This window comes from Salmo salar, chromosome 27, assembly GCF_965601325.2.
Source record: "Salmo salar chromosome 27, fSalSal1, whole genome shotgun sequence".
NCBI classification, from domain to species: domain Eukaryota; kingdom Metazoa; phylum Chordata; class Actinopteri; order Salmoniformes; family Salmonidae; genus Salmo; species Salmo salar.
The window spans coordinates 12,022,524-12,047,761 of NC_138317.1; the positions used below are offsets into that span (position 1 = coordinate 12,022,524).

General features: G+C 43.7%; 1 protein-coding gene across 5 annotated transcripts in view; it reads right to left on the bottom strand.

Moving 5' to 3' along the window:
- LOC106588396 (uncharacterized) overlaps nucleotides 1-25,238 on the bottom strand; it is a 50,034-nt gene that overhangs the window by 12,230 nt on the left and 12,566 nt on the right. Inside the window, exons 4-49 of one of the 5 annotated variants that reach the window (XM_014177332.3) lie at nucleotides 24,661-24,823; nucleotides 23,476-23,598; nucleotides 18,374-19,540; nucleotides 16,456-16,575; nucleotides 11,748-11,951; nucleotides 10,765-10,818; nucleotides 10,505-10,546; nucleotides 10,341-10,403; nucleotides 10,140-10,214; nucleotides 9,867-9,953; nucleotides 9,583-9,639; nucleotides 9,348-9,401; nucleotides 9,061-9,114; nucleotides 8,729-8,782; nucleotides 8,383-8,436; nucleotides 8,066-8,119; nucleotides 7,781-7,825; nucleotides 7,552-7,605; nucleotides 6,775-6,819; nucleotides 6,586-6,639; nucleotides 6,348-6,392; nucleotides 6,003-6,056; nucleotides 5,697-5,741; nucleotides 5,471-5,524; nucleotides 5,329-5,373; nucleotides 4,554-4,607; nucleotides 4,210-4,317; nucleotides 3,998-4,051; nucleotides 3,830-3,883; nucleotides 3,625-3,669; nucleotides 3,344-3,397; nucleotides 3,080-3,124; nucleotides 2,914-2,967; nucleotides 2,778-2,831; nucleotides 2,496-2,549; nucleotides 2,162-2,359; nucleotides 1,983-2,036; nucleotides 1,748-1,855; nucleotides 1,522-1,629; nucleotides 1,340-1,393; nucleotides 1,149-1,202; nucleotides 916-1,023; nucleotides 751-804; nucleotides 554-607; nucleotides 263-316; nucleotides 105-158 (exon numbers count right to left, since the gene is read on the bottom strand). In XM_014177332.3, coding sequence (XP_014032807.3) covers nucleotides 105-158; nucleotides 263-316; nucleotides 554-607; nucleotides 751-804; nucleotides 916-1,023; nucleotides 1,149-1,202; nucleotides 1,340-1,393; nucleotides 1,522-1,629; nucleotides 1,748-1,855; nucleotides 1,983-2,036; nucleotides 2,162-2,359; nucleotides 2,496-2,549; nucleotides 2,778-2,831; nucleotides 2,914-2,967; nucleotides 3,080-3,124; nucleotides 3,344-3,397; nucleotides 3,625-3,669; nucleotides 3,830-3,883; nucleotides 3,998-4,051; nucleotides 4,210-4,317; nucleotides 4,554-4,607; nucleotides 5,329-5,373; nucleotides 5,471-5,524; nucleotides 5,697-5,741; nucleotides 6,003-6,056; nucleotides 6,348-6,392; nucleotides 6,586-6,639; nucleotides 6,775-6,819; nucleotides 7,552-7,605; nucleotides 7,781-7,825; nucleotides 8,066-8,119; nucleotides 8,383-8,436; nucleotides 8,729-8,782; nucleotides 9,061-9,114; nucleotides 9,348-9,401; nucleotides 9,583-9,639; nucleotides 9,867-9,953; nucleotides 10,140-10,214; nucleotides 10,341-10,403; nucleotides 10,505-10,546; nucleotides 10,765-10,818; nucleotides 11,748-11,951; nucleotides 16,456-16,575; nucleotides 18,374-19,540; nucleotides 23,476-23,598; nucleotides 24,661-24,823 — 4,342 coding nt within the window. The remainder of the gene's footprint in view (nucleotides 1-104; nucleotides 159-262; nucleotides 317-553; nucleotides 608-750; nucleotides 805-915; nucleotides 1,024-1,148; nucleotides 1,203-1,339; nucleotides 1,394-1,521; nucleotides 1,630-1,747; nucleotides 1,856-1,982; nucleotides 2,037-2,161; nucleotides 2,360-2,495; nucleotides 2,550-2,777; nucleotides 2,832-2,913; nucleotides 2,968-3,079; nucleotides 3,125-3,343; nucleotides 3,398-3,624; nucleotides 3,670-3,829; nucleotides 3,884-3,997; nucleotides 4,052-4,209; nucleotides 4,318-4,553; nucleotides 4,608-5,328; nucleotides 5,374-5,470; nucleotides 5,525-5,696; nucleotides 5,742-6,002; nucleotides 6,057-6,347; nucleotides 6,393-6,585; nucleotides 6,640-6,774; nucleotides 6,820-7,551; nucleotides 7,606-7,780; nucleotides 7,826-8,065; nucleotides 8,120-8,382; nucleotides 8,437-8,728; nucleotides 8,783-9,060; nucleotides 9,115-9,347; nucleotides 9,402-9,582; nucleotides 9,640-9,866; nucleotides 9,954-10,139; nucleotides 10,215-10,340; nucleotides 10,404-10,504; nucleotides 10,547-10,764; nucleotides 10,819-11,747; nucleotides 11,952-16,455; nucleotides 16,576-18,373; nucleotides 19,541-23,475; nucleotides 23,599-24,660; nucleotides 24,824-25,238) is intronic. The other 4 variants (XM_014177335.3, XM_014177336.3, XM_014177337.3 and 1 more) reach the window with 4 other exon arrangements.

A 25,238-nucleotide genomic window follows, 5' to 3' on the forward strand; every position in this document is an offset into this window, starting at 1 on the left:
ACACTGTCACTCGCAGTACAATGCATCCATGTATAGAAACAAATACGTGCGTATGGGACAATACAGTAGAACCAAACGAGACAGAGTAATGATCTATGTCTCACCTTCTTTCCTGGCTCTCCTCCGATTCCAGGTGGTCCAGCTTCGCCAGGCTCTCCCTGTCAACACAATGTTTTCAGTTCTCAGAACATGCACACACAAACGCATATTCTAACGATTACAACGGAAAATGTAAATCAAGTTAATGTGAATTTATGTATACCTTATCTCCCAGGTTTCCAGGGTTACCCACACCACCAGGGGGACCTTGAGGACCCTGAATAAAAAAACAAATAAACATAATTGCATCAATAATATCAAAACAACAAGAGTCATACCCATAATAACATATATGACTTGAAATCAACAGGGAGACTACAGTAGGTCTTCATGTGGGATGGCTTCATAATACCACCAGTAGCATAAAAACTCCATTACAATGAAATAATTTAATACGATTATTCTACGGCGAGGAGAAACTTCTGGAAAGTTTTGAGAGAAGATTGGTACTCACGTCAGCGCCGCTTGAACCAGCAGGGCCACGGGGTCCTGGGGGGCCAGGTGGACCCTAAAGAGACAGATAGGATGAGAATAGCAATATCCTAGTGTGATTCATGCTAACAATACCTCTTCCTGAACTATTACGATTGGCTTCATAATGATGAGATCCAATCATCTGTTGGGTTGCTCCAATTTGTCGTCGACACTCACCATTGGTCCGACATCTCCCGTCTCTCCCTTCTCTCCTGATGGGCCTGGCAATCCCTACAAGATACATTCACGGTTAGAGATGCCATTGACCTATTGAGTCACAATCACAAGACTATTGTAATGAGGCTAAAATCATATAGTCACAACAGAAATCCGTCATCATACCTGCAGTCCAATGGGACCTGGGGCCCCTGGGAATCCTCTTGATCCTTCATCTCCCTTGGCCCCAAATGGCCCCTGCTGACCTCTGGCTCCTAGTTCTCCATCAGCTCCCTGCACAATGGAAACAGAGAGAGGAATGGTGAAGGCAACACCACCGAGGGGCACCATGCTATGAATTCCTATGTGTCCGATGCAATACTGATAATACACTGTCTGTTGATGGAGTTTCTACTTACAGCAGCGCCGGGTTGACCGAGTGGACCCATTGGTCCTGGTGGACCGGGAGGACCCTGTTGACACACAATGTTTCATCGTGAGCAAATGGCATCACTGTACTTTAGCAGAGACAATCATACTTACAGTATGTTGTTCAGACACAATAGATTTAAGGAACAGACAGTAAAATAATGGCGGTAATGTCTCTCACATGCTCTCCTTTGCCGCCCTTCGCTCCCTTCTGGCCGTGCTCTCCAACCTCACCCTGTAATCCCAAAAATCCACCAGAAAAGCTTTTGTTAAGAGATGTTTGAAATGAGCATTGTGATATCGTTTCACGTGGTAAACACAGCAATTAGAATATGTGATGGAGATATCACGGTGGTTACTGGCCTTGTCTCCGTCCTCTCCTGGAACTCCGATGGATCCGGCAGCACCTGGCAGACCCACTGGGCCCTGGACACCGTCACGACCAGCCGGGCCGATCGGACCTTTCTCACCCTGAGAGGGAAGGTGGTGGGGGAGAGAACATGTATGAAACATAGAGAATAGAGAAGAACAATGACTCGGTCTGAAATCACAGCTCTGTACATTGGATATGTTTTGTAAAAGTACTCACAGGCACGCCCTTCTCTCCTGATGGTCCTGGAGGCCCCTGGGGGCCAGGTCTTCCTGGGGGTCCGATGGGGCCTCCACTGCCTCCCTGCCCTCTCTCACCTGGGGATCCCTGCACAGGTATGATTACAGACATGATTAAAGCCAAGGTGACGTGGACGTCAACAAATACTGTACATGACATTATTTCCCATATTTTCACAACGATTCATTTCAGATGTAATTATTGTCAGACGTACAGCTGTTCCTGGAGGTCCTGCTGGGCCTTCGCTTCCTTTCAGTCCGCCGCCTCCCTAAAGACCAGACAGGAACATGTTAAAACACTAAATGTGCAATCTATATACAATATGACATCTCACCCTGGGACATAGAGAATAGGGTATCAGACGCAGAAAGTGTATTGGGTCAGACTGCTAACCGGGGTGCCAGGCATTCCTCTCTCTCCGGGGAAGCCTCTCAGTCCTGGGGGTCCATCTTTGCCGGGGCCGCCTGGGGGACCAGGGTCTCCCTTAGTTCCCTCCTTGCCAGAGGGTCCGGAGAGTCCTTGCTCGCCTGGTGGTCCTGGAGGCCCGGGGTGACCGCGCTCGCCCAGGGGGCCTGTCTCTCCTGAGGGACCCTGGGACAATGAAGAGGAGTAATGAAGATGGAATGAAGATGGAATGTATGGAAGTGAATGGTGTAGGTGAATCCATACATTGGACAAAATCCATACATTGGACAACGTTAATAAAGAAATGTTGCATTAATCTTACTTGAGGTCCAACAACACCTGGAGGTCCGGGTGGCCCAGTCTTTCCTTGGAATCCCTGTGGAAAAGAAAACAAATCAATTGGGCCTTGAATAGAGCCTTGTGTAACCCCTAATGCAATCAGCTTAGGTAAACGTGTTTATCGCGTGAGGAAGTAACGGTAGATCAACTTTTTTTTTAAAGAACACAATTGAGCAAAAGACGTGGCACTGTTTATGAGATTCACATATTCCTGCTAGCTTGTACCCCACATGGCCGCATGTTCCAGACAAGAAAATATACTTACAACTTCTCCTCTCTGTCCAGGGTGTCCGGGCAGTCCATCCTTTCCTGGTGGTCCCTGGGTAGGATATAGAAAGGGTTAAGGGAAAGAAGGCACTTACAGTTTCAAACTATACATCTTATATAATAAATAGCCTTACGGGAGGTCCCTTTGGCCCAGGGAAACCGTTTGCTCCTTGAGGTCCGGGCAGTCCCTGAAAGATACAATGGGAGGAGGACAGGTATAAGTGTCACAACAACATGTATGCTAGTGGCACGATAAAGTGTCTACCAGTAAACAAATAAATGATAGCTCAGACAACCTACCCTCTCTCCTGGTGGACCAGATGGGCCGTCACTTCCTGATGTACCCTAGTAAAAAGAAAGAGATAGAAGGCCAGAATTATTACCATCGATGCAGCTAACCAATATTACAGCCTTGTTATGACATGTGACTTCCCTGGTGGCCTGTAGGTGAACTGACAGTGCTGTTGAGCATTATCCTCCATAAATCTCCTTTGTCATAATTGTCAGTGATTGATGTATTGTTGATATTGTATTGTAGATATTGTATTAAAGATATTGTCTTACTTTGGCTCCTGGTTTGCCAGTAGATCCTCTCGGTCCTCTCTGACCTCTGGGGCCCTATTGGAGAGAGTTGGAGAATCAATTAGGAATAATAAGGGCATTTGGTTGAGTGGTTCTGATCCACTTCTAGTTGGTTCATCTCAGTAAACTAACCAAACTGTTGTTTGCTCCTTATCCAATACGAGCCCTGGTGTAATCAGTGGTGGATGAGCTATAAAGAGAGACTTTGATAATCAACAGTGTTATAGATAAGTGGAATTGAGTGGAGTAGAGTTGAACTGTACCGTTGGTCCTCTTTGTCCTCTGGGTCCCAACTTTCCAATCAGACCCTGAAGAAACACAGACTCCGTAAGACAGACACACAGGCAACATCAGCGTCAACTTCAGTGCAGTTGACTTCATACATGGATTACATCATGCATAGTTCATAGCGTGACAATTTGATTGACAGCAGAACAGAGTTATAATTTCCGTCGTTAGCAACCTTACCCTTGTTCCTTTCTCGCCGTTGGTTCCAGGGAATCCTGGGAAACCGAGGGAGCCCTGAAAACACATGAAGCATTGGTTAACCCAGCTTCCATATTGTCAGTCCCTTTAATAAGCTAACATGTAATTGTTACCTGCAAACTATTAGAAGGAAACCAGGGTTGTCGTTACCTTAGGTCCAAGTCTTCCAGGATAGCCAGGAAGTCCAGGAACACCAAGTTTACCCTGCAATCAGATATTCTTATCAATGACCCAATGACAAACCAATCAAAATGATAAAAACTAGCCAACCAGATAGATGTGTTATGAGATACTTTCAAACAGTGTTCTTTTAATCAAGATAAACCAACTTCTGTTATACGGAATATGAACCCTCCTCTCACCTTCTCTCCGACCAGGCCGATGGGTCCGAGCTCGCCAGGGGGGCCAACACGGCCCTTTGGCCCCTCAGGACCGTCCTCTCCCCTGGGGCCAGGCACTCCACCTTCTCCCTGTCAGCAGGAACACACATGGAAACAATCAACACGGGTACAGAAAACACATGCGCATCAATTAAAGGCAAATCAATCCATAAACTTAAAATTGTAATTAAATTGTATGCAAATAACCACAAGGTAAAAAACATGCCAAATAACTGTACAAAATGTAACATGACCTTGCAAAACAAGACATAATACTTGAATACAATTATTTAGAGGAATCATTCAAAAAACAAAATGAATCTTACTCTCTCCCCCTTGACACCAAAGTCTCCTTTGATTCCAGGGAAGCCATCTTCTCCCTAAAAAAGACAACTGCGGTTAAGCTAAAGGTTTTATATTTATGGTCAATCAAGTGTTTCGTATGTGGCGACTCAAATGCACCAATTCAAATAAAGTCTTTCTGTGAACTCTTACAACATAAAGAATGATGAAAAATGTTGGTGAAATAATATGAAAAGTACTAAAAGCAGTATCAATATCTTCTCATGTTTAGGTCGGAGAGAGAGACAAATAACTTGACACCTGTGTGGCTTTGCTGTCTGAAAGTGTTCCACAGTACTCCCCCTAGTGGTCCTAAACTAAAAGTACTGGGGCTGATATCTGAAACTACAATTACTTTGTTGTTCACAAAATAAATGTTTTTGGGCTGAGAGACTTAACTTTACAACATTTCTAAAGGTACGTCCATCAATCCAACCCAAATACTACCATAAATGTTTAAGAGGTGTTAGCCTACGGCATTGCTGTCATCTTGACAAAAGACCAACATTGTACATCACTTTTAAGACGCCAGCATCAGTTCTCAAAGTGAGGCTACTTCTTTGACTCTTAATCGATGTAGTTCTGTCCTTGAGCTGTTCTTTTCTATTAATGTTCTGTACTACCCAGGAAGAGTAGCTGCTGCTTTCACAACAGCTAACGGGGATCCTAATAAAACACCAAATACCAAAATAAAATAGGATGTTTTATTGTCACATATACTATTCGCCAATCATTGATACACTGGATGAGGTCACCTACCTTCTCTCCTTTGTGACCCTTCAGTCCACGGATACCTTGAGTTCCCTGCAATTACAACACGATTAGGTCAGTCATTAATCAGGCATTATCATCACAAATTAATAGCAATTAATGATGATTTTAGCCACAACACTAATCTCACCTTAATGCCACGAGGGCCAGGATAGCCAATAGTTCCCTGAGGACCGTTGGGACCCTGTATAAAGATAGGAGCGAGGGTTAATGATGCACTACCTCACACAAGATACAACGTGTAAGACACAACAATTAGGCAGCCATCTTGCATACGACACGGTGGGGATTTTGGTGGGGAGGTTGACTACATTCTATAAATTCTGTGCAGGAGAAAGATGACTGGAGGAACTCACCTGGTTTCCTTTGGTGCCAACAGGTCCCTCCTTTCCTGGGTGACCCTGTGAGGGGAAGAGAGTAGCAGAGGTCAAGAGAGGCATGAGGGCAACTTCAATTCAACATGTGCTGATCACTTATTCTTACCACTGTGCTCCAGGAAAATGCAATAAAGTGCTTTACCTTTTTGACCAGTGACATTCTGTGCAATGCATTTAGGTCATCTCATGTTAAAACAACTGCAGATCAGCAGTAATGTTTTCATTGTTCTATTATAACATACAGTAGGGATGAGTCCAATATAAACCAGTGAGATTGTGACTTACAGGGGGGCCGTCGGCTCCGGACATGCCTGGCAGACCGGGTTTTCCTGTTGGGCCCTGGGAGAGAAGACGAGAGGAAAGTCATGAGCTTACCGGCTTACTGACGACAATACTGATAACAACATTATCATCAACTAAGAAACAAAGTATACGATACACCTTCAAAATGAGATATTTGTTCTCCTTAATCATAAATTCATATTCTGAATATGACGCGTCATGGCGCTTCACTACTTGTGACATGTTATGGAGACAAAAGTCAAGCCTGTCAGACACTGAATCTCTTTATGGAGGTTCATAACATAGTAATTACACACACCACGGTCATGGATCACTTTGTTCTTTTACCTTCTCTCCTGGGGGCCCATGGGCTCCCTGTGGTCCTGGCATTCCCTGAAACAATCACATGTCATACGGTCAGATCTGGTCAGAGATCAGATTGGGGCAATACCACAGATTACAGTTGTAATCCCACATCATTGTAAGGAGGAGAAAATGAGAATAGTATATCCAGTTATTTTCAAGTGTTTCAATTGGCTAAAATCTGTCCCCAATAACGTGGCCCCTGTTCTGTGGCGTCTCTCACCTGTGTTCCTGAGGTACCCTGCTGCCCTGGGGGGCCTGGCTCTCCTTGGGGACCCTGAGAGAGAAAAGGGGAGCGAGGAGGAAGAGAGAATAGATGGTTTGAGACTTTAAGAATCATTTGCTCTCAATGGGAATACATCAATATGTCCACCGAGGACAAAAGGACGGAAAAACATTCACGGTCACTGACCAGATTTCCTTTAGGACCGTGGGGCCCGTCGTTTCCACGCACACCCTGAGAGAGGAAAAAGAAAATAACACATTGAATAAATAGAAAAGATTGCTAGTTATCAATTCAGGGTAAACAACACACATGACCTTAAATGGCCTGCTACAAAATGACTATCTAGATGTGTACTAGTGATAAGAACATGATCCTATACTGGAGGGCCTTTTTAGGGAGTGGCATGAGGGTGATGCGGTGTACTGACACTGTTCCACTGTGGTTCCTGGTCATATAGTTGCCTACTTTAAGGGTTCTTAGTACTTCCAGGGGTAGTATGAGGGTAAAGGAGTCATTCTGGGAGATAGTGAAACTATCCCAGTGCAGGGTTTGCTTGGTCATGGTAATGTTTTAGGGGGCACTGTCATTGGCATAATTTTGCATAATTGTTGCTTATTTTAACCTAAAAAAAAAAGGCTTAATACTAGTAATTGATCTTATTTCAAGATATTTACCTTAATACGACGATTAATATAAAATATATTTTGTTTTATCTTGAAATAAGATACATTACTTGTATTAAGCCTTTTGTAGGTTAAAATAAGCAAAATGATCTACCAATGATGTTAGATAATTTAGTTTGTTACAAAAAAAATGAAAATAACACAAATGTTAAGTTAATTATCACTCAATATAAGACATTTAGGCTTGCTTAGATTTGACTTTTTGCTGTGTAGCTTCACAGCCAAGTGGATTTTGAGTGAAACTGACATTCCAGTGTGGTGCACCAATGTGTGTACTCACAGGAGGTCCGGGGATTCCGTTCGGACCTTTAGGACCGAGCAAACCACGAGGTCCCTAAAAACAAAAGCAAATCAAAACACTAACACAGAGAGAAGGAGCCTGGAACGGGTCAATAACAAGCAAGCTAAAACATCTAGTCGCTATAAACAACATAATACACCAAAAAATGGAAAGGTGATGGTAGTGAGGAAGGAGCCAATGTCAACGGTAGCGTCAGAAATACACTCACTGGTTCACCTGGAAGTCCTCTGGGTCCGATGTCTCCGTCGTCTCCCTGGGAACAACAGACACAGACAGACAACGGTGAATGACAGAGACAGAATGTGAGGAAGGAGGAAGGAGTTTGACAGATAAACGGGATCACGTTAAAAGACTATGGGGGGAAATGAAGGTAAACTCAGTGTGTGAAGTTCTAGGTTAAGTGACCACTGTAGTTCTGGCTGATAGACTCATAGTTCATGGGACTGATAGGTCAATGTCTGATGTTTGTCTGATGTTTGGCCAAACTACTTACCCTCTCTCCATCCTCTCCAGGACCTCCTTGGGGTCCCAATCCTCCGGTATCACCCTGGAACGGTGGAACAGAGAGGGAGGGAAAACAATTAAAACAACAGCATGCTTAACCACACTTCTATTTCACTCTGTTTCCTTTGATTTAATTGGACAGGATCCTCCTTCCTGGTTCATAATCTTGAGTCACAATAGATCCAGACCGAGTCGGTTGGTTTTCCCAATCGATTTCCTTTCGTTTGATAATCAACCTCTCTTTGATGAGTCCTCTACTATATTTCTCTGGTGGTGTGCTGTGTTGACCTTTGACCTTGAACTCACCCTGTGTCCTTTGTCCCCAGGCAATCCAGGCAGGCCATCGAAACCGCGGTCACCCTGCGCGAGACAGACACATCGTGTAAGGTGGAGGAGAAAACGGATTAGAACACAGTAGCAACAACACAGTACTGCGGCACGTTCGAGATGCAGTTGGAAGTCTGAGCATCGCATTAAATCCACACTGAGAATGGAAAAAATAGAAATGAGACCTGAACAATGTTTAAAAAGCAGCACACATGCAAAGTGCCGACCATACAGACAGTTTCAGAGAAATACGTGATCATAGAACAGAATTGGGAAGAAAAGACACAAATGATGTTTACAACAAAACTAGCAGCTGAGAGCTTACCTTAGGCCCACCCTCTCCTGGCATGCCTCTGGCTCCATCAGCTCCAGCACGACCCTGAGGAGAGAGGGAACTACAGCGTTCACATCTTTTGTCACAGAATCTAATCTGCATGGCTGGAGACATAGCATACCACTTAGCGTGAAGTAATGTATTGGCATGCATACAAGCAGTACTGCTCGTATCAACATTGGAACTTAGTCATAGAGTGCATCCGAAATGGCACCTTATTCCCTATATAGTGCACTACTTTTGACTAGGGCGCATACGGAAAAGGTTGCCATTTCGGACGCATCCATAAAGACAGTCACGGGGATCAGATGGCGCTCACTTACCCTTCTTCCTGATTTGCCGGGAGGTCCGCTCAAACCCTGTGGTCCTCTGGGGCCCTGAAGAACAAAATAGATGTCTGTGATGAATGCCTGTCTGAATTGAGTATCAATAATAAACACATACAGAGAAATAGTCTCTACTACTACATTTCAGTTGAGGGAAAACAACCGTCTCTTTAGAACTGACCAGCACTACAGTGGTGTAAAGGAACCTGTATAAAGCCAGTCTGTGGTCAGAGCCAGACATAGGGAAAGAGGTCCACAGACGTGGTTCTGGGATATCTCTTTACCTGAGGTCCAGGATCCCCACCTTCACCCTTCAGCCCAGGACTTCCAGGGGTACCCTGAGATAGAACAGAAACAATCATTATTGCGGAGGAACACACAGACGTCAATCAAATAGCCCAGCCTCTCTGTTTCCATCTCCTTGACGATCTGGGGACCATCCATACATGGTCGATATTCTGATACATCGTCAGATTGTGAATGAAGGAAATGCGATGGAGGAAGGGTGACGGTACACACCAGGGGTCCTGTGCGTCCAGTGTAACCCATTGGTCCGGGTGGTCCCTTCAGAGCCAGCTAAGAGACAGGAGAAACAACAAGATGTCAGCACTTACCCATTACTCAGACCATTTTTGAACACACGCTGAAGGACAACATAAGAACACTGCCCGAAAGAGATTGCGTTCAACCTGCATGTTGTCCGGATGTTGTGTTTGTTAAATCATTTGGGGGTGTTTCGTCGAGCGCGCTAAAGCTGTGTGATAAACCAGTGGGACGGACAGTGTTAAACTCTCATCACTCACCCTGGCCTGAGACAGAATGGCCTGAGCCTGGGCCTCCTGCGCTGAGACCCCGGGACCCTTGTCACCTCCACTGCTTCCGAAACGGAACTACAGAGAGGGAAAAAACGCTCACCAAACACATCATCTTCAACCCATTGTCCTAATAGGAGGAGCTACAACATACCGAGGGTTGATGAGAGAAAGCAGAAAGTGAGAGAAGGAGAGGGACAGAAACAGAGGTCAATAGGTAATGTAAGGGTGGGTCTTAGAGACGATTGACAGGAGGGCACTCACGGGCAGCATGACGGACGTTCCAGGAGGGCCTGGCACACCATCGGCACCAGCGATACCAGCCTTTCCAGGGAGGCCCTACAGGAGGAGATACCAGCACAGTCAGCCTCCACAACAAGACAACTACATCTCAACCATAGACAAACCGGACAGAAAATACAACTTCATCAGAACCACAGATATAAACATGAGATTAAGACTCACCCTCTCACCAGGATCACCGACAGAGCCAGGAGGGCCAGATGGGCCATTAGGTCCGGGGAGACCCTAAGGGAGAAGAAGAGGATGGTGGGATGAGTACGGTAAATAAAGGTATTCTATTCTGTGAAACACATTTCAGTAGAAAGAGGCGGGTGAAATGCACTTACTGCCTGTCCCTCTGGTCCTGGAGGTCCCTCAATCAACATACCCTGTGAAGAATGCAAAAGAATTGAGAGTGTGAGATAGCGGTAGCATTTCAATGTTAGACGTTGCTAATTCTTTCCATAGAAATCCCAATGGAACGCTAAACTGCTTCTTGTGAAGCTTATGTTGACTACTGACTGTTGTGGTGCCCCCTGTAGATGAGGAGGTCACAGTGCACAGGAGTAGCTATAATAACTGAAAGACAACATGAATGGCAACTCACAGGCTCAAGGACAGCAGGCTCTCCCTTCTCTCCTTTTACGGCACTCACTGAGGCCTGAGGAAAACACACATGTAACCCACAATACAGCACAGTCAATGCATATGCTTACAGACCCGACACACACACTCAACCAAGAGCTTTGGTCAAACCTGTCGGCGTGACGTGCAGCCAACAGGGTGAGGTAGAAATAATCACAGAGGTGGGAAATAGTCATAAAAGCAACAACGTGAAAACAGTTGATTCACACGTGAACCGAAAGGTAGCTCAAAATTGTTCTATGGCGCGGCCTTGGAGAAATGAGGTGTTGTAGCGTTTGTTTGTAAAAGCAAGGGGACTATTTAACGGGTTGACCATTTCTCAATGGCATCGTTACATAGGACATTTTGTAGCTCCTTATCAAACTGAAGAAATGAATGGATCATAATCAAGTTACAGGAAACATACCTGCAAATGGTGCATGCTGGGTTGATAATACCAACAGTGCAGACAGAATATATACCGTGGTCTTTACTACTAAAGGCAAAACGAACAGAGTGGGTTTGAATCATAAAATGATTGCCGACAATATTGCTATTTACAAGGTTGTAGAAGCAATAAAGCTCACCTGTTTTTATGTCTGAAGTATTGTAATCGTAAGAGTAGTCTAAAGACACCACAGTGTCTAAGTGTAGAAACAAATCAAGTAAGTAAGTCCAGCCCCTGGTTGGGCGACCCAACTTTTAACAACTCTCCTCACTAAAAAGTCTTCAGGGCATCCTTCCCTCAGGGCGACCTATGACCTCAAGCTTAATAGCAAGTCCAAATCAAGCCATACACATAGACAGGCATTAAAAACAAATGAGATCCGAGCCAGATCATTTGCTGCGCCTTTAGTGCCTCTTTGTGTATGCATTCTACGTAGAGTATACACCCAGTATACACAAATCATATTTCAATTCCTGTTAGGATTGAAATGAAGATTTAGTGGAAGCGGAGTGACTTACGCCTCCCTCGTCTGTCACAGCGGACAGGGCGGGGCCCATGTAGCCGTCGCTCTCTCCCTCGGGCAGGGGCTCGTTGTAGTCCTTGTAGGAATAGTCGTATTCCTTCATGCCCAGGTCTCCAGTCACATACTCCTCAGTAAAGGCCTCAGCCTCACCCTCTGCCTTGGCCAACTCTACCTCCTCTGCCACCAACGTTCCCTCCACCTGGGGCAGAGCGATGACGGAATGGAGGTGCCGAAAGAGAGAAAAAGAGAAAAAGAGAGAAGGGAGAGGAAGAGAAAGAGAGGAAGATGAAAAGGATGATAGAAAAGAAATCGAAGGTATTGATGAAAAGTAAAGTGACAGTAATGTCAATAGAAGGAAAAGGATGACAGTGAATGACAGACGAAGAAGCAGAGAGATACCGGGAGAAAAGGAGACGGCAGAGAGCGTGGTAAGTCTTACCTTTTGCGAAAGACATACACTGACAAAGGGACATAGAGCATAGTGACACCTGGTGGACATCAAAAGAACAGCCAGTTCTTCAGGTAATTTCCTCACCAAAGCATGGAAAGCATAAGGCTTCATGAATTCATTAAGGGCCTTCTGGTCTTTCTGAGGCCATCATCTCTTACACATGTACGCATACTTGTGTTTATTCTTAGGCTTATAATAATGCCATGTTTCCACCAAAGCTTATATGGTTTTTCACCAGCTTGTGTGTTTGTGTCTAATGATTGAGTTACAGAAAAGAAAGTAGAATAATTGTGGGCTAGCAATACCCTAATACAGTGAGGGAAAAAAGTATTTGAACCCCTGCTGATTTTGTACGTTTGCCCAGTGACAAAGAAATGATCAGTCTATAATTTTAAAGGTAGGTTTATTTGAACAGTGAGAGACAGAATAACAACAAAAAAATCCTGAAAAACGCATGTCAAAAATGTTATAAATTGATTTGCATTTTAATGAGGGAAATAAGTATTTGACCCCCTCTCAATCAGAAAGATTTCTGGCTCCCAGGTGTCTTCTATACAGGTAACAAGCTGAGATTAGGAGCACACTCTTAAAGGGAGTGCTCCTAATCTCAGTTTGTTACCTGTATAAAAGACACCTGTCCACAGAAGCAATCCAATCAGATTCCAAACTCTCCACCATGGCCAAGACCAAAGAGCTCTCCAAGGATGTCAGGGACAAGATTGTAGACCTACACAAGGCTGGAATGGGCTACAAGACCATCGCCAAGCAGCTTGGTGAGGTGACAACAGTTGGTGCGATTATTCTCAAATAGATGAAACACGAAAGAACTGTCAATCTCCCTCGGCCTGGGGCTCCATACAAGGTCTCACCTCGTGGAGTTGCAATAATCATGAGAACGGTGAGGAATCAGCCCAGAACTACACGGGAGGATCTTGTCACTGATCTCAAGGCAGCTGGGACCATAGTCACCAAGAAAACAATTGGTAACACACTATGCTGTGAAGGACTGAAATCCTGCAGTGCCCGCAAGGTCCCCCTGCTCAAGAAAGCACATATACATGCCCGTCTGAAGTTTGCCAATGAACATCTGAATGATTCAGAGGACAACTAAGTGAAAATGTTGTGGTCAGATGAGACCAAAATGGAGCTCTTTGGCATCAACTCAACTCGCCGTGTTTGGAGGAAGAGGAATGCTGCCTATGACCCCAAGAACACCATCTCCACCGTCAAACATGGAGGTGGAAACATTATGCTTTGGGGGTGTTTTTCTGCTAAGGGGACAGGACAACTTCACCGCATCAAAGGGACGATGGACGGGGCCATGTACCGTCAAATCTTGGGTGAGAACCTCCTTCCCTCAGCCAGGGCATTGAAAATGGGTCGTGCATGGGTATTCCAGCATGACAATGACCCAAAACATACGGCCAAGGCAACAAAGGAGTGGCTCAAGAAGAAGCACTTTAAGGTACTGGAGTGGCCTAGCCAGTCTCCAGACCTTAATCCCATAGAAAATCTGTGGAGGGAGCTGAAGGTTCGAGTTGCCAAACGTCAGCCTCGAAACCTTAATGACTTAATGAAGATCTGCAAACAGGAGTGGGACAAAATCCCTCCTGAGATGTGTGCAAACCTGGTGGCCAACTACAAGAAACGTCTGACCTCTGTGATCGCCAACAAGGGTTTTGCCACCAAGTACTAAGTCATGTTTTGCAGAGGGGTCAAATACTTATTTCCCTCATTAACCTGTCTGGGCTAGGGGGCAGTATTTTTCACGGCCGGATGAAAAACGTACCCAATTTAAACAGGTTACTACTCTGGCCCAGAAACTAGAATATGCATATTATTAGTAGATTTGGATAGGAAACACTCTGAAGTTTCTTAAACTGTTTGAATGGTGTCTGTGAGTATAACAGAACTCATATGGCAGGCAAAAACCTGAGAAAAAGTCAACCAGGAAGTGGAGGATCTGAGAATTGTAGTTCTTCTTTCTAGTCCCTTTTGAAACTACAGTATCTGTGGGGTTACGTTGCACTTCCTAAGGCTTCCATTGGCTGTCAAAAGCCTTCAGAAAGTTGTTTCAGCCTTCTCCTGTTACTGGGCAGATAATAGGAGCTCAGTTACTGAGTGGACTGTCTGTGGACAAAGGGATTGGATATGCGCGGTGTGCGCCGTTCCTTCTTTTCCTCCTTGAATGAATACGCTATTGTCCGGTTGGAATATTATCGCAATTTTACGTAAAAAATATCATAAAGATTGATTTTAAACAGCGTTTGACATGCTTCTAAGTACGGTAATGGAACATTTTGACCCTTCGTCTCTGGTACCGCGCTCGCGCGTTATGTCTTTGGATAGTGCTCTGAACGCACGAACAAAACTGAGGTATTTGGACATAAATATGTATTATTTTGAACAAAAACAACATTTCTTGTGGAAGTAGCAGTCCTGGGAGTACATTCTGACGAAGATCAGCAAAGGTAAGAGAATATTTCTAATACTAATTCTGAGTTTAGGTTGCCCCGAACTTGGCGGGTGTCTGTATAGCTCGCTGTGATGGCTGAGCTATGTACTCAGAATATTGAAAAATGTGCTTTCTCCGTAAAGCTATTTTAAAATCTGACAAAGCGGTTGCATCCAGGAGTAGTCTATCTAGAATTCTTTAAATAATTGTTATATATTTTGTCAACGTTTATGATGAGTATTTTTGTAAATTGATGTGCACATTCACCGGAAGTTTTGGTGGGAATACATTTTCTGAACATCACGCGCCAATGTAAAATGCTGTTTTTGGATATAAATATGAACTTTATCGAACAAAACATACATGTATTGTGTAACATAATGTCCTAGGAGTGTCATCTGATGAAGATCGTCAAAGGTTAGTGCTTCATTTAGCTGTGTTTTGGGTTTTATTGACATGTCCTTGCTTGGAAAATGGCTGTGTGATTATTTTTGTCCATGTACTCTCCTAACATAATCTAATGTTTTGCTTTCGCTGTAAAGCCTTTTTGAAATCGGACAATGTGGTTACATCAAGGAGAAGTGTATCTTTAAAATGGTGTAAAATAGTTGTATGTTTGAGAAAATAGAATTATGACATTTTGTTGTTTTTGAATTTGCCGCCCTGATATTTCACTGGCTGTGGCCCGCAGGTGGGACACAGCCAAATCATTTTTTAACATTTTTGACATGCGTTTTTCTGGATTTTTTTGTTGTTATTCTGTCTCTCACTGTTCAAGTAAACCTACCATTAAAATTATAGACTGATCATTTCTTTGTCAGTGGGCAAACGTACAAAATCAGCAGGGGATCAAATACTTTTTTCCCTCACTGTAGGTCATACAGGATAATAGTTTAGTTTATAAGACTCATTGACACAAACACACAAGAGTGAGGTGAAGCACCCCACTTTGTGAAAACAAAAGCTGCTGCTATTTTGCAAAGCTATTAATACGTAATTTTTTTCTATTCAACTTACCACTGCTGGTTATGTAAAACATTTTGTAAAAGGTCCGACATTGGTTATATAGATAAAAATGACTGAATAGAATGTTGGCTATTGAAATAAAGTAACCTATTTATTTCTCAACAGAAAAAAGATCAACAAAAAAAATCAAATTCAACTGCCATTTTTTCAATGATTTACCATTTCTTCTTTGAAGATAACAATAAAACAAATATTCCTATAAAATAAAGAGGACATACAACAGAACTGTGAGGAAAGAGTCACACATTCAGACTGATAGGGCTGAGGATAGCCACTATAATTCACTCTCAAAATGCAGTTAGATATGCTGTCAAACAAGAATGCATGATATCCATTCCTTTGTTGTGTATATCAAATATTCTTATGCGACTCCCATTTTCTCAAGATTTTTGTTCTCATTTCAAGACCAAATGTGTTATCAAATAGAATCTTGATATGAGAACTAAAAATGATCTTGGGTTAAGGGAAAATGAGAGCCACATGAAAATGTTTGATAGGCCAAAATGGATGTGGTGCATTCCTCTTTGAAAAAGTGTGGCATGTCTCGTAGCAATGGTGGCAATTTTTGGTTAGGATTGTTAAAGTACGTGACAACTTGATACACTACTTTGTTAAACTACTGGATGGCTGGGCTCACCTCCACATAGAAATTACTAGGAAGTATATAATAGTATCTAATAATGAATATGTGTATTAACTTTTGCTGGGGAGTCTTTGGAACTAGTGTGATATCGATGGCCTTCTCCCACTGTTTCGCTACGTGCGGTTTACCTGGCCAGTGGTCGCTTCTTGTCCAATCACCTCACTCTCTGGCTGTAGGACCGCCTCCTCATAATAATAATCCGACTCTGTAGGGGTGTGGCCAGCCTCAGAATTTGCAGTTTCTACATCCTGATTGGTCAGTTCAAGAAGAGGTGGGGGGGGGGACCAAGTTGGAGGTAGGCAGGTTTGAATGAGAAAGGGTGGTTAGTTTAAAGATGGTCAGGATCATGACTGATGTGTTTAAATAAAGGATGAGACACATTACAGGGGATGCTTGTCAGGTAAAAAGACAAACAACGAGTTTTGCCAACGAGTTCTCTGGCAAAACATGTTTTCAAAGTGTAGAAAATTCACTTTGAGTTATAAAGACATTTTAGCAGTTAAGAAATCTTGACGACTATAAATGTTGCCATCCGCAAGATTTAGGAAATCATCGCGATCAACTGTCCATGCTAAAATGTCTTTCTTGAATTCCCTGAACAATTTGGACTGTAAAAAGAAAGCCACAATGTCATGTTAGGTTCATTAAGCCAAGTCTGCTCTTCTGCTGATGTCAGAAGGTTACAGAAGGCCTAAACTTGTCAAATCCTGGTGAGAATCGATGATCACTGTTATTAGTAGTGGATGCATATTTTGTTTGGTATCCTCTGTGAAATGGGACAGACTTTAACCGAAGACACGGGAAAAAGTTTGTACCACATAAAGCAGCCTCACAGAACAAGTTCAACTATTTCCAGAGTTATTCGCAATAACTAAATACTTACTCGTTTTCAATCAGTGCACACTTATCTGAGAATTGTAATACATATGGTTTTGACATTTCACCTTTTTTGTTGAGAAACCATCTTAGCGCTTCATTACATTAACATACTCACCCATGTTAATAGTAACTGAGTCAGAGGTGTACACTGAATGAAGTTGAACTGACACCTAAGCATGTTTAGCGTGCTTCGTTTCTGTGAGACTGCTTCATTCATATTTCATTCAAATATGATCAGGACAAGGACCAGTCTTTGAGAGAACACACGTTTTGAGAGAAGAAAAGACAGAGGGAAATGGGAAACATGTTGTTGTGCGGTCTGCAGACTGTGTGGGTACATATGTTTTCTGTCTTCAATTTTCTGTGTAAGAAAGACATGCACACAGCTCATTCACTTGATTAGTGCACCACTCGTTATTATTTAATGATAAAAAAATTCAAAAATTCAAAAAAGACAACAGGCCTTGTGTGAACGTTGAGAACAGATTCTGAGTTTCAGGAGCTTTGAAGGGGAGTTTGTAAGGAAACGGAGAAAAGACTGTACAGATAGCCATGCTTCAATATGACAGTCTGTTACACCGCTATATCATATAGGTTCTCACCATCATATAGATATATAAACGGAAGAGAGGGTCCAGGTTGGTATGGGCCAACTTCCTTTCTGAGGTCCAGGTTGTCCACGACCTAGGTTTTTACACTAAATTCTATAGTGGTTGGTGGTTCAGTTGAAAAAGCATTGCAGTCACAAAACTGTCAAACTGTGCAGTTTTAGCTTTATAGATGGTAAATCCAAGATTTGTAAATGATATGCATAATTTAGGCAACAAGTATAAATCAGTTAGTTGTTATATAGATATGAATATGAAACAAATAAGTCACAGCTTTTTAGTATTACTGTAATCTATGTAAGTAATATACCCATGGTGAAGGTATGTATCGTTGTATAAAAAAATATTCTCTGCGCACCAAATGTATCTAAAAAAAAAAGTCTAAACTCTTACACCTAAAACTTGCCTCTAAAACTATTATCCATTTTAAGCAGACACTACAAGTCTGCTTGTTGAACGGACATTTGCAGTAAAATCTGGATGGAGAACGACCTGGTTCCCAGAAAGGATAGCTGGAAGATACAGCTCTGGACTGCCACCACGGGCTCTTTGTTTGTACCTGTTGATAACCGTTGCCCTGTTTCTTCTTTGGTTTTTCCGGCACAGGGACGACGGTGCCACTGAGTGCAGTCTTGCCAAAGGGAGGCATTTTTTTGGTCATCGATTTGATGTTATTTACATCAAGCACCACCTTGGTTTTCTCTGGCAGCTCTTTCTTTGGTGCAGGTTTGAGGAAGGGAGGAACTTTGATGACGACTGGCTCCATTGGTTTGGCTTTAGTGATCTCGGTTTTTGCTTCCTTAACTTTAGTGACCTCAGTTTTTACTACTTTAACTTTGACTCCAGTTTCTGGTTTTGCTGGTTTCACTTTGCTGACCACAGTTTTTTGTATTTTAACTTTAGTGATTTTTTTTTCTGGCCAGGCTTTATTGGTTTCAGGTTTTGCTGCTTCTACACCATTGCCATTAGCTTTTTTGTAACTGCCGCTTTTTCCATTACCATTAACTTTCTTATCCTCAGCAGTTTTACCGCTGCCATTAACTTTGGCCTCACCTTTTACTTTCTTCTCAACTACAGGTTTGGCATTGCCATTGACCTTGAAATTACCATTTACTTTCTTCTCAACTACAGGTTTGGCATTGCCATTGACCTTGAAATTACCATTTACTTTCTTCTCAACTACAGGTTTGGCATTGCCATTGACCTTGAAATTACCATTTACTTTCTTCTCAACTACAGGTTTGCCATTGACTTTTTTTTCACCGCCATTTTTTGTGGCAGGTGTGGGCTTGACCACTGGTGTGACTGCAGTGGGTTTGATCTTGGCCAGGAGGACTTCAATTGCAGTTGGTTTGGCTTTGGCTTGTTTGGCCGGGGAAGGCTTGGCTTTGGTGGGCTTGGCGGCAGCAGGGTTGGTTTTAGCTAGTTTGGCTGTGGCAGGTGCGGCAGCTTTGGCCTCAAGCTTGGCAATCTCTGCTTTCGCAGGTTTGGATGGGGCAGGTTTTGCCGCCTTAACTACTACAGGTTTTGCCGCCTTAACTACTACAGGTTTTGCAGCCTTAACTACTACAGGTTTATCTGCCTTAACTACTACAGGTTTATCTGCCTTAACTACTACAGGTTTATCTGCCTTAACCACTACAGGTTTTGCAGCCTTAACTACTACAGGTTTATCTGCCTTAACCACTACAGGTTTGCGTTTGTCAGCATTGCCATTGGCATCCTTCTGTTGTTTATGCATATTGGTTGTGTTGTGTTGTAGTTTGTGAGGGTGGGTGGGTGTTGAGAGAGGAGAGGTAGAGAGATACATTGGGGGTGGGAGGGGATGAAGGAACAAGGGACGGATAGATGGAGAGAGAAAGACAAGGGTGGATGTTTTGAGACACAGTGATTTAAAGATGGCTTAGGCTTGGGTGATTTACTGAGACTGTTCTGGCATTACTGGATACAGCAGAAAGTGGGCACCTATAAAAAAATACTTTGTGTCAATGTAGCACAGGAAAGATGGGAAGTAAGCATTTTATAGCCAATTAAGACCTTGACTAATCGGAACAAGGTAGGAATGTAGTTATTTGCCAATGACAAGACTCAAATTACAACAGGGGTCAGTGTAGAATGATCTTTTGGCAGTCAATTTAATATAGTGTGTAGCCTAATACTCAGCACGTACAGTGCAATGGATGCTGATCTCTCCAGTAATGCCATTCTCCATATTAAAAAAGCAGCATATCTGTGCTAATGAAAACTGGAACCTGTGGCTGGCGGAGGCACTGGGGATATAAGGGTCAGGTAAAGCTGTAGCCAAGGACACACTGAGAAGCCTCTGATGCACTGAGCCGTCCAACTGCAAGAGAGCTGTGAGCTCATAGCCACAGAGAAGCAGCAGCACTGCGCAAAAGTTAGTTTTCCTGGGGCGTGATCTGATATCTTAACTGGATGAAGGAAATACACAGATGGGAACAGATATATTCAAATTAAAGGCAAATACAAAAATATGTACAGTTTGTATGCATATATGTAGAGAATAGCTCGTTGGACATGCTATGGGAAACATGTATGTTACACATAATGAGGTAATGACAACAAAGTGATAAAATATCATAAAAAAGGGACATTAACAAACACAGGTATTTAGACAGGCAGTGAAACCGAGACACAGAGAGATTTACAGACAACTGGGCTGACAGGGGAATGTTTAGACAGACTCATTGTTAACTTATATTGACCAAAAGACAGGTAGACCGATAACACAGTCAAATATGTGGACGCATGCAGTGACCTTTATACATACGAAAAGCAGAAATGCAGTTGTTAATCCCTTAATGAATCAGGCATGCCAATGATATGTTAATGCAGACACACCTGATGCACAGCAGCCCTTTCTCACCCACTGCTGTCTGAGTTGAATCATCTTAAACTGAGACTCAGACTCAGTGGTATGACGTGATCACTGAGTCTACCTTTAATGCTTATTTTGGCACAAAACATGTACTGCAATAAGTTGTTATTTCCAAGTTGAGGGTAATAATCATATGAGCAATTGCAAAAAATTATATCAAAATATATCGCCCATTGTTTTGTATTCATTCATTTTCCTTCCTTCTCTTGACAGTTGGTCCGGCCCAGTGTGGCCAGAGAATAAGGGCGAGAGGGGCAGTGTGGCCAGAGAATAAGGAAGAGAGGGGCAGTGTGGCCAGAGAATAAGGGAGAGAGGGGCAGTGTGGCCAGAGAATAAGGGAGAGAGGGGCAGTGTGGCCAGAGAATAAGGGAGAGAGGGGCAGTGTGGCCAGAGAATAAGGGAGAGAGGGGCAGTGTGGCCAGAGAATAAGGAAGAGAGGGGCAGTGTGGCCAGAGAATAAGGGAGAGAGGGGCAGTGTGGCCAGAGAATAAGGGAGAGAGGGGCAGTGTGGCCAGAGTATAAGGGAGAGAGGGGCAGTGTGGCCAGAGAATAAGGAAGAGAGGGGCAGTGTGGCCAGAGAATAAGGAAGAGAGGGGCAGTGTGGCCAGAGAATAAGGGAGAGAGGGGCAGTGTGGCCAGAGAATAAGGAAGAGAGGGGCAGTGTGGCCAGAGAATAAGGAAGAGAGGGGCAGTGGGGCCAGAGAATAAGGGAGAGAGGGGCAGTGGGGCCAGAGAATAAGGGAGAGAGGGGCAGTGTGGCCAGAGAATAAGGAAGAGAGGGGCAGTGTGGCCAGAGAATAAGGAAGAGAGGGGCAGTGTGGCCAGAGAATAAGGGAGAGAGGGGCAGTGTGGCCAGAGAATAAGGGAGAGAGGGGCAGTGTGGCCAGAGAATAAGGAAGAGAGGGGCAGTGTGGCCAGAGAATAAGGGAGAGAGGGGCAGTGTGGCCAGAGAATAAGGGAGAGAGGGGCAGTGTGGCCAGAGAATAAGGGAGAGAGGGGCAGTGTGGCCAGAGAATAAGGGAGAGAGGGGCAGTGTGTGTGCTGTACCTGAACCCCCAGTGCCCCACGTTGTAAACATACCTACACATCCTCATATATACCACAATGACAACATGTAAATGACATTCCTGCAACATGAATAACACAATGTTAATTCAATGTGATAGATGAGGTGAAACGAGATTATGTAAGAGGATGAGTGGTCATGTGAATGACATCATGAGAAGGGCAGTATTACAGAGGAGAAATAGAGTGACAGGGAGAGAGGCATGGCAACCTAAACTTTCACAATGCTATAAGGGATTTCTTACAGTAAGAAATCCCTCTCATTGCAAAACATGTACAAAATGATGTACAAAAATGATGTCATTCTATTTTCATGTACTGAGCCTGAAATGTATATTTGCCTTCATACCTCTTTCTCTGTGCCTCTACCTCTCCCTCCTTTCCTTGTATTTTGATTCTCTTTCTCCCTCTTTACCTGTTGAGTGGGGCCCCCTGGTTGGGGGGAGGGGGAGGTGGACGGAGGGGGGGGGGGGGGTGGACGGGGGGGGTGGACGGAGGGGAGGGGGGGTTATGTTGTTTCCCCATAATAATAGAGATAATCATGGTCATCTTGCTCCTCATCAAAGTACTGAGAGAGATGGGGGTGTTGGCAAGAGGGTCATATAGGCAGAGGAATGGAGGCAGTGGAATGAAGGACAGGAGGGGCGAAGGGAGAGAAAGGTAGAGGGGGTGGAGAGGAATGCATGAAAGGAGAGAGTGAGGGGGGAAATACGGTGGGGATGAGTGCATTGATTGGAAAAGTAAATAAAAGCAATGTTTTCCGATTCATTAGGACTCAATGTGTCGATTATGTCTGGAGCGCTTGTAATGGAGACACATGGAGGGTCTAGATGAATGAGAAAACAAGCGCAATGAATAAAACCACACAGCACTCATTTCAGCAGCATTTCTAAAACTTCTGTGATTGGTGCATCCGAAGCGATACTTTCTCCATAGTCATGAAATGAGATGACGAAGAGTAGAGAAGCAGTCTGATTGTATCATCCTCTTTCCCCAACCTCTCTGTCTTCCATTTTGTTCTAAAAAAGCATTTTATTCAAGTTTAGTTCAAATCAACTCTGATTCAATTCTTGTGTGTCTTTGTTGCAATAAGTCTTGCATCAGGATTTCAACAAACCCAAACAAATTCAAAACTAAATTTGACACGACTTGACTTTTGCTCAGTTTCTCATCAGTTTGCCTGTATTACTGAAGGACAACATCATGGTTTTTATTGTGTATGGTTTGTAGTGGTAAACAAAGGTCTCTCCTTTCATTTAATTCCCTCAGAACACACGTAGGTGAGGTGGAAAGTGGATAGATACAAATTCACAATGCGAGAGGATAGAACAGCACTTTGATGACTTCCTGGAGCTGTCGATGTCTGGGGATGATGAGGCCTCACTGCCTTTAGTGAGCAGAGGAGTTTGCCTGGACATGCCACCATGTCAGTGAATATTGGGTTTAGGATGGCGGTATTGTACTGCAATATGCTATAATGTGTTCTGTTGCCTTAACTTGTATGGGACGAAGTTGTTTTATGCTGTGGTTGTGATGCTTGAAGTAGCAGGACTGCATAAATAGACTGTAGTGAAGTGAGCTGCGTTGATAGTGAGTGGTACTACATAAATCTGCTGTGACTTAGAGGTGTAATGGTGAATCCTAATTCACTTCCAGGTTACTGTTCAGTGTATGTGGCGTTTTGCTGTGCTACTCACGTGTGTGTTGGGGTCCTGGGACTGGGTTTTGGGTAGAGGGGAGTCACAGTCGGGGCTGTAGTGTTCACAGAAGTCATAAGCAGCCTGAGGGTTGGATGCGATCAGCAGCTGTTGGATATCACCCTGTGAGGGAATTAGAGAACAAACAGAAAACCTCGTTGAAACGCAAAGGAATTGAACTGGAATCAGTTCCTGAGCTGAAAGCAGACCCGCTGCTTTCGAAGACATCAGGGATGTGTTTGTTGGACAAACAAGAAGAAGATAAAGACGAATGAAGACTGTTACTTATCCTGTCAATGTGAGCGGTTCAGCTTGGTAAGGACATAACATGGTAGCCTGTTTAGTGAAGCAGATTGAACATGTCAATAAAAATGCTACCACTACAACAGACGTTAACGGTAACCGTGTCCCGGTAGCCTTCACATCCCAGCCCCCTTTCCTTCAAGACCGCAAACCTGTAACAACTTGATAGGTCAAAGTAGGAAGTAAGACCCATCTTACGTTTTTCTCCCTACCAGTTCTCAGGAAGGAGAGGACATGAGAAAAGGAAGCAATCTAATCATATTGGGACATGTATATCTCTATGGCATTAGTGTCATGTATACTGAGTGTACAAAACATTAGGAACGCGTGCTCTTTCCATGACAGACTGACTAGGTGAATCCGGGTGAAAGCTATGATCTCTTATTGATGTCACTTGTTAAAACCACTTCAATCAGTGTAGATGAAGGGGAGGAGAGAGGTTAAATAAGGATTTTTAATTCTTGAGACAATTGAGACATGGATTGTGTATGTGTGCCATTCAGAAGGTTAATGGGCAAGACAAAATATTTAAGTGCCTTTATATGGGTATGGTAGTAGGTGCCAGGCGCACCATTTTGTGGCAAGAACTGCAACGCTGCTGGGTTTTTCATACTCAACAGTTTCCCATGTGTATCAAGAATGGTCCACCACCCAAAGGACATCCAGCCAACTTGACACAACTGTGGGAAGCATTGGAGTCAACATGGGCCAGCATCCTTGTGGAACGCTTTCGACACCTTGTAGACTCCGTGACCTGACGAATTGAGGCTGTTCTGAGGGCAACTCAAGGGGGTGCAACTCAATATTGTTCCTAATGTTTTGTACACTCAGTGTTTAGCTCTATGGCACTGGTGACTAGTGCCTGAATATGTGACCTCTGACCTGGAAGACCTCCTCGTCCAGCAGGCGTGCTCCGAACACGGTGATGCCCTTGGTGTCCACCACGGGGCTTTTGCTGCGGGGCAGGGCCCTGGTCATGCGCTTCTTACAATCCAGGAGCAGAGTGACGTTCTTCTTCGACACGGAGATAGCGATGCGGTGCCACCTACAGGCAGGGAGGAGGTAAAGCACAACTGTGTAATGTGTTGGAGGGGGTTGCTTAAAGGAAACTCCAATGTACACAGTTTAAGGTGTGTGTGTGTGTGTGTGTGTGTGTGTGTGTGTGTGTGTATATATATATATATATATATATATATATATATATATATATATATATATATAAGACTTATGGGACTTCACACGATTGAAACCTGTTCTGGGCCAGGGGTTTTCAAACCTCTCCTCTCTGGGACCCCTGGCCCATCCACACATTTAAACTATACCAGAGCTAACATACCAAAGTTCAACTTGTCAACTAATTAACAAGCCAATGATAAGTTGAATCAGTGACTGAGCTCAGGGCTACAACAAAATTGTGAAATGTCTGGGAGTCCGTGAGGAGAGGTTTGAAAACCACTATT